This window comes from Salvelinus namaycush, chromosome 19 (genome assembly GCF_016432855.1).
Source record: "Salvelinus namaycush isolate Seneca chromosome 19, SaNama_1.0, whole genome shotgun sequence".
Taxonomy (NCBI): Eukaryota; Metazoa; Chordata; class Actinopteri; order Salmoniformes; family Salmonidae; genus Salvelinus; species Salvelinus namaycush.
In genome coordinates this window covers 40,061,954-40,079,965 of record NC_052325.1, presented here as the reverse complement: position 1 = coordinate 40,079,965, position 18,012 = coordinate 40,061,954, and the positions used below count along the sequence as shown (strand labels likewise).

General features: G+C 43.7%; 1 protein-coding gene across 2 annotated transcripts in view; it reads right to left on the bottom strand.

Annotated features, from left to right (window-relative positions):
• Positions 1-318: 318 nt before the first annotated feature.
• Positions 319-18,012, bottom strand: part of LOC120064417 (activin receptor type-1-like) — a 33,667-nt gene continuing 15,973 nt past the window's right edge. For both annotated transcript variants that reach the window (XM_039014988.1, XM_039014989.1), the window contains exons 4-12: positions 17,633-17,896; positions 16,218-16,478; positions 7,920-8,125; positions 6,118-6,217; positions 4,597-4,743; positions 4,081-4,356; positions 3,128-3,325; positions 1,962-2,092; positions 319-1,471 (exon numbers count right to left, since the gene is read on the bottom strand). In XM_039014988.1, the coding sequence (XP_038870916.1) occupies positions 1,337-1,471; positions 1,962-2,092; positions 3,128-3,325; positions 4,081-4,356; positions 4,597-4,743; positions 6,118-6,217; positions 7,920-8,125; positions 16,218-16,478; positions 17,633-17,896 (1,718 nt within the window). In that variant the 3' untranslated portion in view covers positions 319-1,336. The remainder of the gene's footprint in view (positions 1,472-1,961; positions 2,093-3,127; positions 3,326-4,080; positions 4,357-4,596; positions 4,744-6,117; positions 6,218-7,919; positions 8,126-16,217; positions 16,479-17,632; positions 17,897-18,012) is intronic.

The window sequence follows — 18,012 nt, the reverse complement described above, 5'->3', positions numbered from 1 at the left end:
ACTACTAGTACTCACCACCAGCATATTGCTTATCCTGACATAGAGTTGCAAAACTGTGTTAACGTTCTCAAACTTCCCAGGTTTTCCAGTAATCCTGGTTGGGAGTATTTCCAGACGTACTGTTTATTCCCGCCTACATTTTGGGATTCGGAAAGGTTACCAGATTTTTGCAACCCTATCATGACATGTACAAATGCTCAGGTTTTAGTAGATGGTGGACAAATATTGTGGCAATCATTCCAATGATATGTTTTAATTATGAGAATAAAATGGTTCATTTGATGTTGTGACTATGACATATGAGACAGATAGCAGCTATATGGTTTTTCTATTTAATTAATAGAAATCACTCCTTGATATAAAATATTAAAGAAATGAAAAAGCCTGAAGTTCGAGTTCAATTACTTAGACAATACACGCCGTAAGACAATATTAGTGCTCCTGTATGAATTGAGTTCAGTGTCATCTAGTAAATATTTTATTTGCTCTTTTAGCATTTGTCTCAATAAAGCTGATGAAACAACCAAACAAAGAACAGGTACATAATGTAAAATGTATGGTGATATACAAAGTTTCTACGACAGGATACCTTAAGACAACACCTCCGAAGGACGAATAAAAGAGAGTGCCTACAGCTGTCCGCAGCACAATTCTACAACACAGTGCGTTAGCTAAATAAGTTACAGCTTGGACGAAATACCAAAAGAATTGGTCTAACAATTTCGTAAAACAGCGGTGCAAGAGATGCAGTCCAAGTAAGAATTAAAAACGTTTTCCTAATTCTGATTACTGTTAAGATATGGAGTTTGTGTGGACTATTTAAAAAAAAAAAAAAAAAAAAAAAAAAAGTTTTTGGCAAGTTGCGTTTTTTCCCCAAATACATCCGCAACATTGCATGTCAGGAATGCAAACATTGCTAGTGCAATAACAGCGATAAAGCACAGCCAATATTGCTGAATGAAATACGTTCATATGTTTCTCAAACTTAAGTCGTGTCAAAAAGAAAAATGGGTAGCTCTAAAGCGATAAACGGTACTCAAATGCCCAGGTAACAGTCTCTTCTTTGAAGAATGTTAGTTCAATATTCCTATGTCTTTCAAGTGATAGTCACCTAATTTCCAAGACTATTGGCAGTGTTTTAAATGCCCTGTAAGCCATCTTTGGATGCCAAAATGTGTCCCACCAAGAGTGTTGCAAATAAATACAATGTGCCACTTCAAGAGCACTGAGCCCAACCAGTCTCTTTTCTCCTGTGTGTTGTCCAGGAAACCAAACTGCCTGACATCTTTTAAAGGCCATTAGGTCTTCTCTCCCTCTGCATCAACGAGGAAGAAGCTCAACAGTCCGCTTTCATTTTGTCCAGAGAGTTGTCGATTTTTGTCAGAGTCTTTTTGATGCGTAGCGCCGTTAATCTGGCAGAGGGATTCTGATACCAGCACTCCTTCATAAGTTTCGAGATGGACGTTAAAGTCTGGAAAAGAAGAAGAAAAACTGAGCAAATCTGTTAAGAGTCCCACTCCACTTGTTTTGAGTCTTTTCCCCATTTAAAAATGTCCTGAATATGTAAGTACAGTAATTTGCACAACAAAAAATGACGTTGGACAAAATACTATTTTTAAGCCTCAACTGCGAAAGTCTATAGTTCTGCAAAGGGTAACGCAATTATTCTTAAACGCTAGAATTCTAAGCACAAAAGATTTTAACTGCCCATCAGACCGTATTATGTATTCAATGGTCCTGGGAAATGAGGTGGGCGGCTGACAGGCTGTTTTCGAAGACTCACAAGTGAACTGAACGTCTGATGAAGCAGGACAACCTAGCAGGCAGTGCTGAATTCTGCACGGCTTCTAAATTGACACATTTGGAGCAGCTCCTATTCTCCATGACAACATATTAGCTAGTTCCCTCTCTACCAGTAAACATTTAACTCAGATCGCCTCGTCTGGTCTCGGTATACTCACTGGGTCTGAGAACCATCTGTTGGGGATGTTGGGTCTCTGCTGGTCCACACACACAACCTTCTTCATGTCTTCAAAGCTGGGGTCACTGGGCACCACGTCATGGAAGGGAGGTTTGTAGTCCTCTACAATGCCTACACAGAGTATGGGGGTAAATACACAACACAGATGTCCGTAAGATCACACAATCATCAGCATGGCAATTTAAAGTAATTAAAGTGACATAAAAAGTGTCAAACACAATACGTGAGATAGCACAGGAAATTTCTAATTTCCTAACAAAGGGGATTTGTTTTGATAGTTGCTCTCAATTGCTACTGTGTACCAGGTGGAAAGTCATGGGGAAAGTAAGATTGCGGTGTCCTGCATTAACCAATACCCTGTGTGTGGCTGTCAGCCAGGTTCAACTATAAATAACCACGAAGCCATTTAAATGGGAGTGGAGAAAGCAGGATCCATTTCAGATAAGACGCCAGCTCCCTCTAGCACCAGACTGGACCACAAACTCATGGAGAGAGTTGTGTCTGTCACTCCTCTAAAGTCACATTGCCTCATTGATGAAATGAGTGACTGACTAAGTCTCAGCCCAAGTATGGATTTGAATTATTGGCTTGTTCTGCCAACGGTCGATGTAACTTTGTGCTTAGCAAAGTGATATATGGCAGTTATGCTATCCGATTGCTGAAGACTTTCTGCGAAAATAACACTTCCTCTGAAGTGGTGAAATCAATCGTTAAAAAGCCAGCTGGACACTAAATTATGTTGGACATATTTTTATAGGATTTTACTACACCCTGACAGGGACATCAGATAATATTCCAAGAAAAGCATGCATTTGCAGACAGACAGACAGACAGACAGGCAGGTAACAGACATATACCTAAAGCAACTCTGTATGATGCAACTACTATAGGAAAGATGTTTACCATGCTTTGTCATATTGTCCTAAATGCATGACATTTTAGAGGTTTCTTTTTTTATCCTACATTTTTTTATGGATACTTTGTATAGTTGCTGCACTGTTCCGAGAGGAAAGCTTGCAATTAATGATTTAATTGCACTGTGTACACAAGGCTGTATTCTGTGCATATGACAAATCAACGTTGATTGGATGGAGTGAGGAGTGAGAGAGAGAACAGAAGAAACCATGGACCATGTATTGTACAGACCATTGCTGACCGTCCTCCTGGCGATCTCCCACAGGACCAGGCCAAAGGCCCAGATGTCCACTCTCTTGAAGGACTCAAAGCAGTCCATCTGGATGGAGTCGTCCAGGACCTCTGGGGCCATGTAGCGCTTCGTGCCTACTTTAGGGTTGTTTCCCACGTCTAACTCGTTTGTGTCTTGGAAATGCATCACAGCGAGACCTGGGACAGAAAAACAGGCCTCTGTTAGGATATTCTATCTATATCAAAAATGTCCAAAATAATTCAAATACAAAAAAACACATAGCAAAATAATTTTTAATTTTGGTTATTTTTAAGTAAATAACCCAAATGAATATATCCAAAGATGAGAACACTGCCCTCTGGTGGATTTGAAAATATCAATGGTAAAACAAGCTGATAGTTTAGGACTGTTGTCAAAAACAACCCTATTCGTCCAACATCAAATAACAAAAAATCATCTTGATCGTGAGCAAAAACAACATAACATTCCATAAACAACCTAACAGCAGTGACGGCCGTGACCGCAGTAGTAGTCTCAATTAGTAGCAGTAGATTGCGTGTGCCACCTGAAATAGCTCACACTTATCATTAGCACAGAGAACATTGGGAGTATGCGACACGGTGCACAAGAGTATCCCTTAATGCATTTTTGGTTACGATTTAAAGAGCCACCGGCTCTGCTGCTCTTCATCTAACGATCAACAGACATGGAGGGAACAGGGTTGGAGTGTTCAGTGGCACAGCCTACTGTACTAGCAAATCTTTCCAACAACAAACAGAACCGGACATCCTCACCACCCACAGACGATGTGGACAACATGCCCTGCTATTTAAATTTAAAAAATCACAATACATAATATGGACACGATAACAGAAAACGGTCATGTAAACAACACATGTTGAATGAAACCTCATAATACTTATGCTTCCTATCTGGAACACTGTGCTCTTACCCAGGTCGGCGATGCAGCACTGGCCGTTCTTGTTGACAAGTATGTTTTTGCTCTTAAGGTCTCGGTGGGCGATGGCCGGCTTTCCCTGGGTGCCGAAGATCTCCACGTGGAGGTGTGCCAGGCCGCTGGCGATGGACAAGGCCATGCGCAGACAGCTGGCTGTGTCCAGGGTGCTCAGCTGCAGGTAGTCATACAGGGAGCCCATCTCGTGGAAGTGGGTGATCAGCCACAGCTGGGTGCTCGAGTTTCGGGAAGTCATGTCCGAAGCGATGAAGCCTGCAGTCAAAGAGACAGACACAGAGACAGAGCTGTTAGAACTCAAGGGAAGGTCTTAAAAATCAATTTGACACAGACATTTTGTCACTAAAACACTGCCGGACAGAAAGAATTCGCTCCTAAGTCATATTTTCCCTTAGTCTCCCAATGACATCAATGCATGACCAAGTGAAAAGTGGAAGTTTTCGATTTGTCCCATGGAGAACAGCTCCTGTCCAGAACATGGCTGAAGGTACGTACCCAGGATGTTTTGGTGCCTCAGCAGCACTGTGTTGTAGATCTCAGTCTCTCTGAACCAGGACTTCTCATCTCTGGAGGAGAATATTTTCACAGCCACACTCTCCCCTTGCCACTGGCCCCGCCACACCTCACCATAGCGCCCCTTACCTATAATAATGCGAAGAAAATAGGGAAAAAAAGATTAGAGCAAAGCAGACATTGTGTACGTCTGAAATTTCACCATATTCTTAATATTGTGCACTACTTTTGACCAGAGTCATATGGGCCCTGGTTAAAAGTAGTGTACTATATAGGGAATAGGGTGCCATGTCATACAGCCATTTTTAATGAATTACTGAAAATGCGATTCATCAAATACAGTGGGAAAATATAAAGCCTCTCTGACAGGAATAAACCCAATGTTCATCTCCAACGCAAATGTCAGATTATCTCAGTCTATCATGTAAAAATGATGAATTCTTTGTAAAAAATAAAATGTATTTAGAGAGTTTCACTGATTTAAATGTATTTTTTAAGGCAGTGTTACACAAAATTCTAGACCAATAGTTAATGGAACACATAGTACAATTTAATTTGTCATGCTACTCAACCTTAACCTTCTGCATAAACTACATAAATCACACAACAGGTACTGTAACTGCCCAAAAAAAGGAAACACTTCAGTAAATTAGTGATACAAAGTATATTGAAAGCAGGTACTTCCACACAGTGGTGGTTCCTGAGTTAATTAAGCAATTAACCCATCATTAATCCCATCATGCTTAAGGTCATGTATAATAAAAACGCCCAGTTGCCCATTATTTTGGCTACCCCAACTAGAAGAGATCTCAGTGACGTTGAAAGAGGGGTCTCAAAAGAGCATTTTTTAAATATTTTTTTATCTAAACCTTTATTTAACTAGGCATGGTCAGTTAAGAACAAATTCTTATTTACAAATGGGACGGCCTACCCCGGCCAAACCCGTACGACGCTGGGACAATTGTGCACCGCCCTATGGGACTCCCAATCACGGCTGGATGTGATGCAGCCTGGATTTAGGTTTAAAGTATGTGTGTCTAAGTCACACATAAAATAAAATATTAAGACAATATGTAGGTGTTTCCTTAATTTTGGTAGTTACGAGTATAGCCCCATTTGACATTAAATGAAACATGTTTGTTAAAAATATTTTTGTTGGCAGTTTATACTCGACTAGACCCACAAATCAAATGTGTGCAATGTTGGTTTAGGGAGTTGAGTGTTACATTGGCCATCTGGCCATGTTTCAGACCGAACTCTAGGAAAACTAAGAGAAATATTAAGAGATACTACTGGGAAAAGAAACCTCTTCTAAGAAATCTCTCAGGGTCAGAGAACAGCAGTGGCTCTGTTTTGCAACACAAATCTCTGTTCCAACAGTGCTACACTTTTTTTTTTTTTTTTTTTTTTTTTTTTAAATACATTTACTTCAAAACCTGCACTGAGGCTAAACGTACACCTTAGCCACTGAACAAAGAGAACAGGCTCTGATTGGATACTGACCCACACACTCGTTGAGCGTGATTTGTCGGGCGACAGTTCTCTGAACGAGGAAGGGGAGTCCGGAGCCGCTTCCAGACGTACACGAGTGGTCCAGCAAATCCTACGAGAGAGAAGAAGGACAGACAAAATAAATGAACTGCAACCAGAGGAATATGATCAGCCTGTACTCTCTCTAGATGAAGGTGGCCTAGCCCTCAACACAGCAGAGCATCTGGAATTCAGTTAATACAGCTGGCCTCCCTCCTTCTGATGTGGGCCAGGTTGGGGAGGCTGAGTGAAATGGTTGATGATTAGTGCTCAGACTCCAAATGCTGGCTATCTAGCTGTCTGTCTGTGCGCATGTCTATCTATGAGTCAGTCTGGCCATTCTGAAGAGTTAGTCAGTCAGTCTGGCCACCCTGGAGCAGCAGAGGGCCCCCTGGGTAAACAACAGCAGTCCCTGGTGATTAGTGAACTGAGGGGGCTGAGAGATTTGATCTAATCCCAGCCCCAGACTCCAAACAGACGCAATGCTACTAAGCCTTTTATTTTTAACTCCTCTCCAGGCATCTGCAGGGCATCATGGCTGACACAAGGGGGTAGTGTCCCGCAACTCCATCAAACACGCCTGAGAAAAACAAACTAACAAGCAGAGGACTAAAACGGAAAAACTAAAAAGATAGATGCCACATGCATAAAACACATGCTGTGTACAATTTGGGAAAGGAGAAAAATACTAAATAGAAGCCGTAAAACCAATGACAACTCCTTTTGTCGTTAGTTAAAGTCCCTGTTTAGTGGTAGTGCAGATCTGGGCTGTTCTGTTGAAGGGGGGAATTCAGCCACAGCATTACCACAATAACCACATTTCTAGGCATCCAGGGCTACTGGGGGAGACCCGCATGTGTTTTAGGGAAATGTGTTTTTCTTTTTTACTGTCACCACAGTTTATAATAACTCTTATCCGGGTTGCTGCCAAGCACTTTTTACTTATACTGAAACAAAACATTATGCGGCAGCATATTTGGAGTTTACACTGCCAAGTGCTCTGATGGGCTTTGGAAAATATCTAGAAATAGATCCAACATCGGCACTTCCTCTAGCACACCTCAGCCCATCAGTGTTATCAGTGAGACTGGTCACACCAATGGAAACATTCGGCCTGTTTATGGTTTTCCTTAAAGTTTTTAATAAAAAAAATAGATGGGATTGGTCTGGGTCTTGAGGTAGGTAGATTGCTGAAGTTTAATCAAACAAATGCTGATTAGAGTTGCAAGCTCAAAGCATTATTTCACTAGAGTAGCCAACAAACTTGCAAACAAAACAGGCCATTTTGTTGAAATCATGTGTATCTGTGAAACACATGTGCTCAATATGCTCTGGTAAAACAATGCGCATATTTTTCCATCACAGTGGTGGAACAAATTCTTTCATTCCCAATTCCCAGGACAGGAATGTAATCCTGACAGGGTTGATATAGGCAGACTACATGAACACAGTGGAACAGAGTGCATGACTACCTAGCACACATTCACATACAAATGGTCTTCGGGCTCAACATTATGACATAGTTTGAGAGTGTATAAATGGTGTTCAGTGCTGGACTGCGTGGATTGGAACCATACTATCCACAGCTCCCCGACGAGCCCAGGCCTGGCATGCTCTTAGTGTAGGGTTGCAATGTCCCAAAATTCCCTGGTTTTCCAGAAATCCTGGTTAGAAGAAGCCCGGAAACAGGAGGGAATAAGCAGGTAATCATCCAACCAGGATTTCCGGAAAACCTGGGAATTTTGCAACCCTAAGTATGACCATGTCTTACTCACCGCCAGTGTACTCTCCCCCACGTTGGAGGCGATGAGGCCGTCTATGGTGCCGTACTCAGCTTCCCGGGCCGTCAGCCTCTCCATCTGGTTCTGGTGGATGCGTCTGAACACCAGGATGGCGATGCCAGAGAGGACGACGAGCACGATGACCGGAGCCACGATGACGATGGCCAATGTAGTCAAGCTGTAGTTGGGCAGGTTGCTTGCTACGAGGATGAGAAAGAGGTTTAGGTTTATTTGAACATCCTGGTACATATTGTATGTAGAAACATAAATAAAATGTGATGTCATACAATATATAAAAACGCATTCAAAAAGATATGATCTGCCTAAATATATGGGTAACAGACAAGGAAGAGGGTGTTTTTTTTGTCCCTGCACTATTGTCCAAGTCAGGGACAATTATGCAATAAGGCACGAGGGGGTTTGGTATATGGCCAATATACAACGGCTAAGGGCTGTTCTTGAGCACGACAACAACGCGGAGTGCCTGAATACCAGCCCTTAGCCGTGGTATATTTGCCATATACCACAAACCCCCGAGGTGCCTTATTGCTATTATAAACTGGTTACCAATATAATTAAGGCAGTAAAAATATATGTTTTGTCATACCCGTGGTATACGGTGTGATATACCACAGCTGTCAGCCAAATCAGCATTCAGGGCTCAAACCACCTAGTTTATTACAAAGTATATCACATCATGCCAGAACCAGATGAAGACAAAAAAATCTCCAGCAACATAATCGCCTTTAAACACGAACTACATTCAATCCAGTACCGTGTTTGGACAACGAATTTGAAATCTGCAGTAAAACCAAGTTCTTCCTCCGTTCAGCTTAGCCAGGTGCCCAGCGGGATCAAAACACAGCGTTTACTAAAGCCCTAAGCTTTGGGAGGCCTCATTCAAGGAGAGGCGATGATAATTAGGCATGTTAAAGAACACGTTCTCTCCCTCCTCCCCCAGTCCGCCTGCCTGCTCTGCCTGGACCAAACAGACTGAGGAACCTGGCTCCAGGGTTGAGGGGGAGGCCAAGGTAAGAGCACACTGCAGCATATATCCACGGGTGGGATAGGCCACACATCAAAAGGCTGCACCACCACCATGCCTGGAGATCTGACTACCACACACACTCCACACACTCCAGGGGGAAAAGACTGCCTAGCCCTCAGCACAGACAATGCTCCCTCTTTTCTCCCATGCATACTGAACTCTTTCTCCTTTGCATAGCACTCTTGGGGAGTGGAATTCAATGAAGCTCAACTAGCTCAGAATAGACAGTATAGAAAACAACAGATTTTAGACCGAAATGATGGCACAGTGTCAATGTTTTCTACTGTTCTTGTTAACGCAGAAATGTAGTTTTTGGTAGATGCTAAGATCTTATTGTGTGTTTAACAGGTGTGTTTAACAAAAGCAGGGACTAACCTCAAAGAAATATTGATATTTAGGAAATAATTCATTTTTATACATACCTAGCCTACTGGTTTTACTGTGGATAGGAGAGGAGAGTGAGTTTTAGAGAACAGAGCTATACATTTCATTCAGGCCTTGTCCCATATGACCCCCTATTCCCTGGTCAAAAGTAGTGCACAATGTAGGGTATAGGGTGCCAATTGGGACACAGCCACAGTGTCATCTCCTTTCCCAGGGGGCTCCGCTCTACACTGCCTTACAGGTCTGTGTCAGGCCGAGCAAACAATCTCAGAGGAGACATAGGAGGAAGTAGACCGTGACTAAACACAATTCTAACGTTTGTCTCTTTTTTCAGACTGTCCCCTCCTCTGCTGTGGAGGTGCTCGGGGTGGAACTGTCACACAGGCCTGAAAAGCAGACCAATAGAGGACCATGCAGCAAACGACTATGGCAGACAATTTCATGCGCCGCAGCATCGCGTCCTCGCTGGAGAATGGCCAAGTGGACACAATCAATAGAGCACCTGCCTCTTCACGTCAGTCAACCGATCACAGACAGCAGATCACTAAGAGTATATGGCCCAAAAGTGTTGTTTTCTTGGCAGTAATTATAATCAAATGTTATTGGTCACGTACACATATTTAGCAGATGTTATTGTGGGTGTAGCGAAATGCTTGTGTTCCTAGCTCCAACAGTGTAGTAGAATCTAACAATTCACAACAATACACACAAATCTAAAAGTATAAAAATGGAATTAACAAATACGTAAATATTAAGACGTGCAATGTCGGAGTGGCATTGACTAAAATACAGTAGAATAGAATACACTATATACATATGAGATGAGTAAAGCAGTATGTAAACATTATTAAAGTGGCCAGTGATTCCATGTCTATTTACATAGGGCAGCAGCCTCTAAGGTGCAGGGATGACTAGCTGGGTGGTAGCCGGCTAGTGATGGCTATTTAACAGTCTGATGGCCTTGAGATGTAAGCTGTTTTTCAGTCTCTCGGTCCAGGCTTTGATGCACCTGTACTGACCTCACCTTCTGGATGATAGGGGGTGATCAGCCAGTGGCTCGGGTGGTTGATGTCCTTGAAAATATTTTGGCCTTCCTGTGACATCGGGTGCTGTAGGTGTCCTGGAGGGCAGGCTGTGTGCCCCCGGTGATGTGTTGGGCAGACCGCACCACCCTCTGGAGAGCCCTGCGGTTGCGGGTGGTGCAGTTGCCGTACCAGACAGTGATACAGCCCGACAGCATGCCCTCAATTGTGCATCTGTAAACTTTTCCGGGGGTCTTAAGGGCCAAGCCGCATTTCTTCAGCCTCCTGAGGTTGAAGAGGTGCTGTGCTGTTGAGCCTTCTTCACCACACTGTCTGTGTGGGTTGACCGTTTGAGATTGTCAGTGATGTTTGCGCAGAGGAACTTGAAGCTTTCCACCTTCTCTACTGCGGTCCCGTTGATGTGGATAGGGGCCTCACAAGGGTGCGTGCTTAGTAGCCCCCTCCTGTGCACCCTGTTCACCCTGTTGTACGCCCTAGCTCCCTCTGCTGTTTCCTGAAGCCCACAATCAGCTCCTTTGTTTTGTTGACGTTGAGGGATAGGTTATTTTCCTGTCCCCACTCCGCCAGGGTCCCTCACCTCCTCCCTGTAGGCTGTCATTGTTGGTAATCAGGCCTACTACTGTTGTGTCATCTGCAAACTTGATGATTGAGTTGGATGCGTGCGTGGCCACGCAGTCGTGGGTGAACATAGCGTACAGGAGGGGGCTGAGCACGCACCCTTGTGAGGCCCCAGTGTTGAAGATCAGTAAAGATGTTGTTTCCCAGCTTCACTACCCGGGGAGCGGCCCGTCAGGAAGTCCAGGACCTAGTTGCACAGGGCGGGGTTCAGACCCAGGGCCCCGAGCTTAATGATGAGCTGGGAGGGTACTATGGTGTTGAAGGATGAGCTAGTCAATGATCAGCATTCTGAAGTTGGTATTCCTCGTCCAGATGGGATAGGGCAGTACGCAGTGCAATGGCGATTGCAACGTCTGTGGATCTATTGGGGCAGTAAGCAAATTGATGTGGGTCTAGGGTGTCAGATAAGGTAAGGTAAAAATTTGAAGAAATAAAAAACAGAAAAGCCCCTAAATAAGATCTAGTGAAACCAATTACCTTCAGGAGTCACATAATTAGTTAAATAAAGTCCACCTTTGTGCAATCTAAGTGTCCCATGATCTCAGTATACAGTTGAAGTCGGAAGTTTAAATGTATTTGGCTAAGGTGTATGTAAACTCAGTTTTTCACAAATCCTGACATTTAATCCTAGTGAAAATTCCATGTTTTAGGTCAGTTAGGATCACCACTTTTTAAGAATGTGAAATGTCAGAATAATAGTAGAGAGAATTATTGTATTTCAGCTTTTATTTCTTTCATCACATTCCCAGTTGGTCAGAAGTTTACATACACTGTTAGTATTTGGTAGCATTGCCTTTAAATTGTTTAACTTGGGTCAAACGTTTCAGGTAGCCTTCCACAAGCTTCCCACAATAAGTTTGGTGAATTGACAGAGCTGGTGTAACTGAGTCAGGTTTGTAGGCCTCCTTGCTCGCACATGCTTTTTCAGTTCTGCCCACACATTTTCTATAGGATTGAGGTCAGGGCTTTGTGATGGCCACTCCAATACCTTGACTTTGTTGTCCTTAAGCCATTTTGCCACAACTTTGGAAGTATGCTTGGGGTCATTGTCCATTTGGAAGACCCATTTGCAACCAAGCTTTAACTTCCTGACTTGAGATGTTGCTTCAATATATCCACATCATTTTCCTTTTCATGATGCCATCTATTTTGTGAAGTGCACCAGTCCCTCCTGCAGCAAAGCACCCCCACGATGCTGCCACCCCCGTGTTTCACTGTTGGGATGGTGTTCTTCGGCTTGCAAGCATCCCCCTTTTTCCTCCAAACATAACGATGGTCATTATGGCCAAACAGTTCTATTTTTGTTTCATCAGACCAGAGGACATTTCTCCAAAAAGTACAATCTTTGTCACCATGTGCAGTTGCAAAACGTAGTCTGGCTTTTTTATGGCGGGTTTTGGAGCAGTGGCTTCTTCCTTGCTGAGCGGCCATTCAGGTTATGTTGATATAGGACCCGTTTTACTACGGATATAGATACTTTTGTACCCGTTTCCTCCAGCATCTTCACAAGGTCCTTTGCTGTTGTTCTGGGATTGATTTGCACTTTTCTCACCAAAGTACGTTCATCTTTAGGAGACAGAACGTGTCTCCTTCCTGAGCGGTATGATGGCTGCGTGGTCCCATGGTGTTTATACTTGCGTACTATTGTTTGTACAGATGAACGTGGTACCTTCAGGTGTTTGGAAATTGCTCCCAAGGATGAACCAAACTTGTGGAGGTCTACAATATTTTGTCCTGAGGTCTTGGCTGATTTCTTTTGATTTTCCCATGATGTCAAGCAAAGAGGCACTGCGTGTGAAGGTAGGCCTTGAAATACATCCACAGGTACACCTCCAATTAGCTTCTAAAGCCATGACATAATTTTCTGGAGTTTTCCAAGCTGTTTAAAGGCAAAGTCAACTTAGTGTATGTAAACTTCTGACCCACTGGAATTGTGATACACTGAATTATAAGTGAAATAATCTGTCTGTAAACAATTGTTGGAAAAATGACTTGTGCCCTGCACAAAGTAGATGTCCTAACCGACTTGACAAAACTATAGTTTGTTAACAAGACATTTGTGGAGTGGTTGAAAAAAGGAGTTTTAATGACTTCAACCTAAGTGTATATAAATTTCCGACTTCAACTGTATATGCACCTGTTCTGAAAGGCCCCAGAGTCTGCAACACCACTAAGCAAGGGGCAATATGAAGACCAAGGAGCTTTCCAAACAGGTCAGGGACAAAGTTGTGGAGAAGTACAGATCAGGGTTGGGTTATGAAATAATATCCGAAACTTTGAACATCCTACAGAGCACCATTAAATCTATTATAAAAAAAATGGAAAGAATATGGCACCACAACAAACCTGCCAAGAGAGTGCCGCCCACCAAAACTGACGGACCAGGCAAGGAGGGCATTAATCAGAGAGGCAACAAAGAGACCAAAGATAACCCTGAAGGAGCTGCAAAGCTCCACAGAGGAGATTGGAGAATCTGTCCATAGGACGTAAGCCGTACACGCCACAGAGCTGGGCTTTACGGAAGAGTGGGCATAAAGTAATTGCCTAAATAATAAAATACGCAAACACGTTTGGTGTTTGCCAAAAAGGCATGTGGGAGACTCCCCAAACATATGGAAGAAGGTACTCTGGTCAGATGAGGCTAAAATTTAGCTTTTTGGCCATAAAGGAAAACGTATTGTCTGGCCCAAACCCAACACCTCTCATCACCCCGAGAACAGCATCCCCATCCCCTGCACCATCCCCATCCCCTGCTGATGGGGGTGTTTTTCCATCAGCAGGGACTGGGAAACTGGTCAGAATTGGATGGCGCTAAATACAGGGACATTCTTGAGGGAAACCTGTTTCAGCCTTCCAGAGAGTTGAGACTGGGACGGAGGTTCACCTTCCAGCAGGACAATGACCCCAAGCATACTGCTAAAGCAACACTCGAGTGGTTTAAGGGGAAACATTTAAATGTCTTGGAATGGCCTAGTCAAATCCCAGACCTCAATCCAATTGAGAATCTGTGGTATGACTTAAAGATTGCTGTACTCCAGCAGAACCCATCCAACTTGAAGGAGCTGGAACAGTCCTGCCTTGAGGAATGGGCAAAAATCCCAGTGGCTAGATGTGCCAAGCTAAAAGAGACATACCCCAAGAGACTTGCAGCTGTAATTGCTGCAAAAGGTGGCTCTACAAAGTATTGACTTTGGCGGGGTGAATAGTTATGCACGCTCAAGTTCTTTTTTGGGGTCTTAATTCTTGTTTGTATCACAATAATAAATATTTTGCATCTTCAAAGTGGTAGGCATGTTGTAAATCGAATGATACAACCCCCCCAAAAATCTATTTTAATTCCAGGTAGCAAGGCAACAAAATAGGAAAAAATGCCAAGGGGGTGAATACTTCCGCAAGCCACTGTACCTTTGCTTTCTTGTGTACAGGAACAATGGTGTACATCGTGAAGCAAGTGGGGACAGCAGACGGGGATAGGGAGAGATGGAATATGTCCGTAAACACTCCAGCCAGCTGGTCTGCGCATGCTCTGAGGACGCGGCTAAGGATGTCGTCTGGGCCAGCAGTCTTGCGAGGGTTAACGCGCCTAAAATGTCTTACTCGCGTTGGCCTTATACAGGTTCAAAATAGCAGATATGGACACGGACATGCACCTAAACTGGAACGCAGTGGCTGTAAAGTAACATGTTATACATGACGTCAGAGCTTAAGGTCTCGCTTCACAGCGCCATATGGGTTTCGATTGACAGCAGTTCTGAACTTGAACACCACTCGCGACAAGAAGTTGCCCCCATCCCTGCTGCTAAATGGGCAACTTTTGCAAATGTTTTGTTTTCTGAGTAAGGGAAATGCTGCAAATAAAGAGGACTAGATGTATTTTGAAAGATGAGACGCTAAGGATTATAATAATTATCGCTTTGATGTCATACAAGCAAGCCAAACAGCCGTTAGTCCAAACGTGCACTTCACATTTCCATATCGCACAACTCATGTAATATACCGTGTGAACGTTTACAATCACTATGTTTGATGTACAGTTACAAGATGACATGGCGTCATACCCTGGGTGGTTCTGAATAGAATGTAGCCTGTGACGTATTGTGAAGAAATCTGGCAGGGAACACGCATCTGAATGCAGTCTATTCTATTTCGCACCACAGGAAGGTGTTGAGGGGAGGACGGCTCATAATAATGTCCGGAACGGCGCAAATGGAATGGCATCAAACACCTGGAAACCATGTGTTTGATGTATTTGATACCCTTCCACTGATTCCGCTCCAGTCAGTACCCCCGAGCCCGTCCTCCCCAATTAAGGTGCCACCAACCTCCTGTGATACGCACCAAAATGACAATCTGCTTCTCTGAATTGCCTTTTGAAAACTAAGATTATATTTTGTAATTTAGCTAGTCATGTTGGCAATAGAACAAGTTTTCAAAATCATGCCCACCCGACCAGATTGCGATTTATAAATGGACTGTTTTTTGGAATGTGTAAACAACAGTAATTGTGTAAAGGCGGGGATGCAGGGCTGTGTTCCAAAGAAAATAACTACAAGTCTGCTTGCTATAGTTCCTCAACGGCACAGCTAGGCGAGCTCAAAATATCACCTTATCGTTGAAGACTCTTCTTTGAGTAATAAAAGTGCAATGAAATCATGTAGGACATGCACATTTTGGAGATGTGTGTGGCCACTTGGAGACACCAGTTAGACCTCTCACTCAAATCCTTGTAATTTTTTTGTTTTATGTTTATGCACCTACACCAAATTGTTCAACTTTTTCATGATACTGAACGTATCCAGAGTATTTTCAGATTTCGATATCAACAAACATGGCAAAAAGTACAGCAACTGTAAAATGCACATAAAATCCACACTAATGTTTGGATTCAGTCTTTTGTCAGATTAACTGTTTTGTTCTCATCTTTAGTCTAATAATTTCCCCATGATCTACAAACTGTTCCCTTTAGATTGCTACCATGGTTATACATATGCTTTCCATATTTCTTCTGTAAGAAACATTGAAATGTAGCCCTATCCATATAGGCCAATGCAAGGGGTGTAAGTGGTTAATTAATAACCTTGGTTTAAATGCAAATGTGCACCACACAGACCTCCCATTAGAATACAGATGCATATGAATGAATGTGCACCATTGTGTGTGTCCCAAATACGGTGCCAAGTAGCAAGTGCATTGACTTACCTATAACAGGCAGCTCCACAGTGATGTTCATGTTACACAGGTGGCCCTGGCAGCACTCCACGATCTGGTCGCGGGAGGGCGGCGTCTTGCAGGTCATCCTGCTCTGCTCGTACACCTTGAAGCAGCCCTTCTGGTAGACCAGGGCTCCGTCGCTGACTGTCAGACTGGAGAAACAGTGCTGGCCCATGCAGCGCTGCCCGGTGGCACACGACTGCCCCTTGCACACGCACTCGTGCTCGCTGGCGGTCTTCACTTTCTCCTCTGGACAGGAAACAGAAAATATCATTATTGCTCATGGAGTAGGGTGATGCTAGAGCTGCCCCGGTCAACTGGAAGTGCTGTTATTGTGGAAACGTCTAGGAGCAACAACAGCTCATTCGCGGAGTGGTAGGCCACACAATCTCACAGAACAGGACCGCCAAGTGCTGAAGCTTACAACCGAGTTCCAAAGTGCCTCTGGAAGCAACGTCAGCACAAGAACTGTTCGTCGGGAGCTTCTTGAAAAGTGTTTCCAAGGCCGAGCAGCCGCACACAAGCCTAAGATCACCAGGCACAATGCCAAGCGTCAACTGGAGTGGTGTAAAGCTCACCGCCATTGGACTCTGGAGCAGTGGAAACGCGTTCTATGGAGTGATGAATCACGCTTCACCATCTACCAGTACGATGACAAATCTGGATTTGGTGCCAGGAGAACGCTACCTGCTCCAATGCATAGCGCCAACTCTAAAGTTTGGTGGAGGAGGAATAATGGTCTGGGGCCGTTTTTCATTGTTCAGGCCCCTTAGTTCCAGTGAAGGGAAATCATAGAACATACAATAACATTCTAGACTTTGTGGCAACAGTTTGGGGACGGCCCTTTCCTGTTTCAGCATGACAATGCTCCGTGCACAAAGCGAGGTCCATACAGAAATGGTTTGTCGAGATCGGTGTGGTAGAACTTGACTGGCTTGCACAGAGCCCTGACCTCAATCCCATCGAACACCTTTGGGGTGAATTAGAACGCCGACTGCGAGCCAGGCTGAATCGCCCAATATCAGTATTAGACCTCACTAATACTCTTGTGGCTGAATGGAAGCAAGTCCCCACAGCAATGTTCCATCATCTAGTGGAAAGCCTTCCCAGAAGAGTGGAGGCTGTTATAGCAGCAAGGGGGGAAACAACTCCATATTAATGCCCATGATTTTGGAATGAGATGTTCGACGAGCAGGTGTCCACATACTTTTGGTCATGTAGTGCATCTTCATAAATTTGAATCACCTCTATGATATGCATACCTATCTTCTTAAAAAATATAAGTTGCAAGTGATATATATTTACGTATAAAAACTACAATAAGTGAGAGATGAAGCTTCAGTGAGGCCAAGATTAGGAAAAATTATTGAAATTATTTCAGTGAAAACAGGGTAGTGCGTTACCTTTTGCTGGTGCTTCCACGGTGACGTTCATGTTACACAGGTGCCCCTGGCAACACTTGACTATGTGGCTGGGAGAGGGAGGGGTGGCACAGGTGGCTCTCCCCTGGTCGTCATCCTGAAGGCAGCCCTTCTGGTGACCCACATACCCGTCACTGATCTTCACAGAGGAGAAACACCGCTGGCCTGTACAGCGCTCCCTGCCCTCACATGACCGTCCTTCACACACACACTCATCGTCTTGCAAGGCAGGCGCCACTTCCCCATCTGTTCAATAAGAGAGACCAGACAAATCCATGAAACCTTTTCATTCTCATTCATTTAAACAAATATAACGACTCTTTAGGTAGTTTTGTTTATGGAAGCATTTCACTAATGTACCC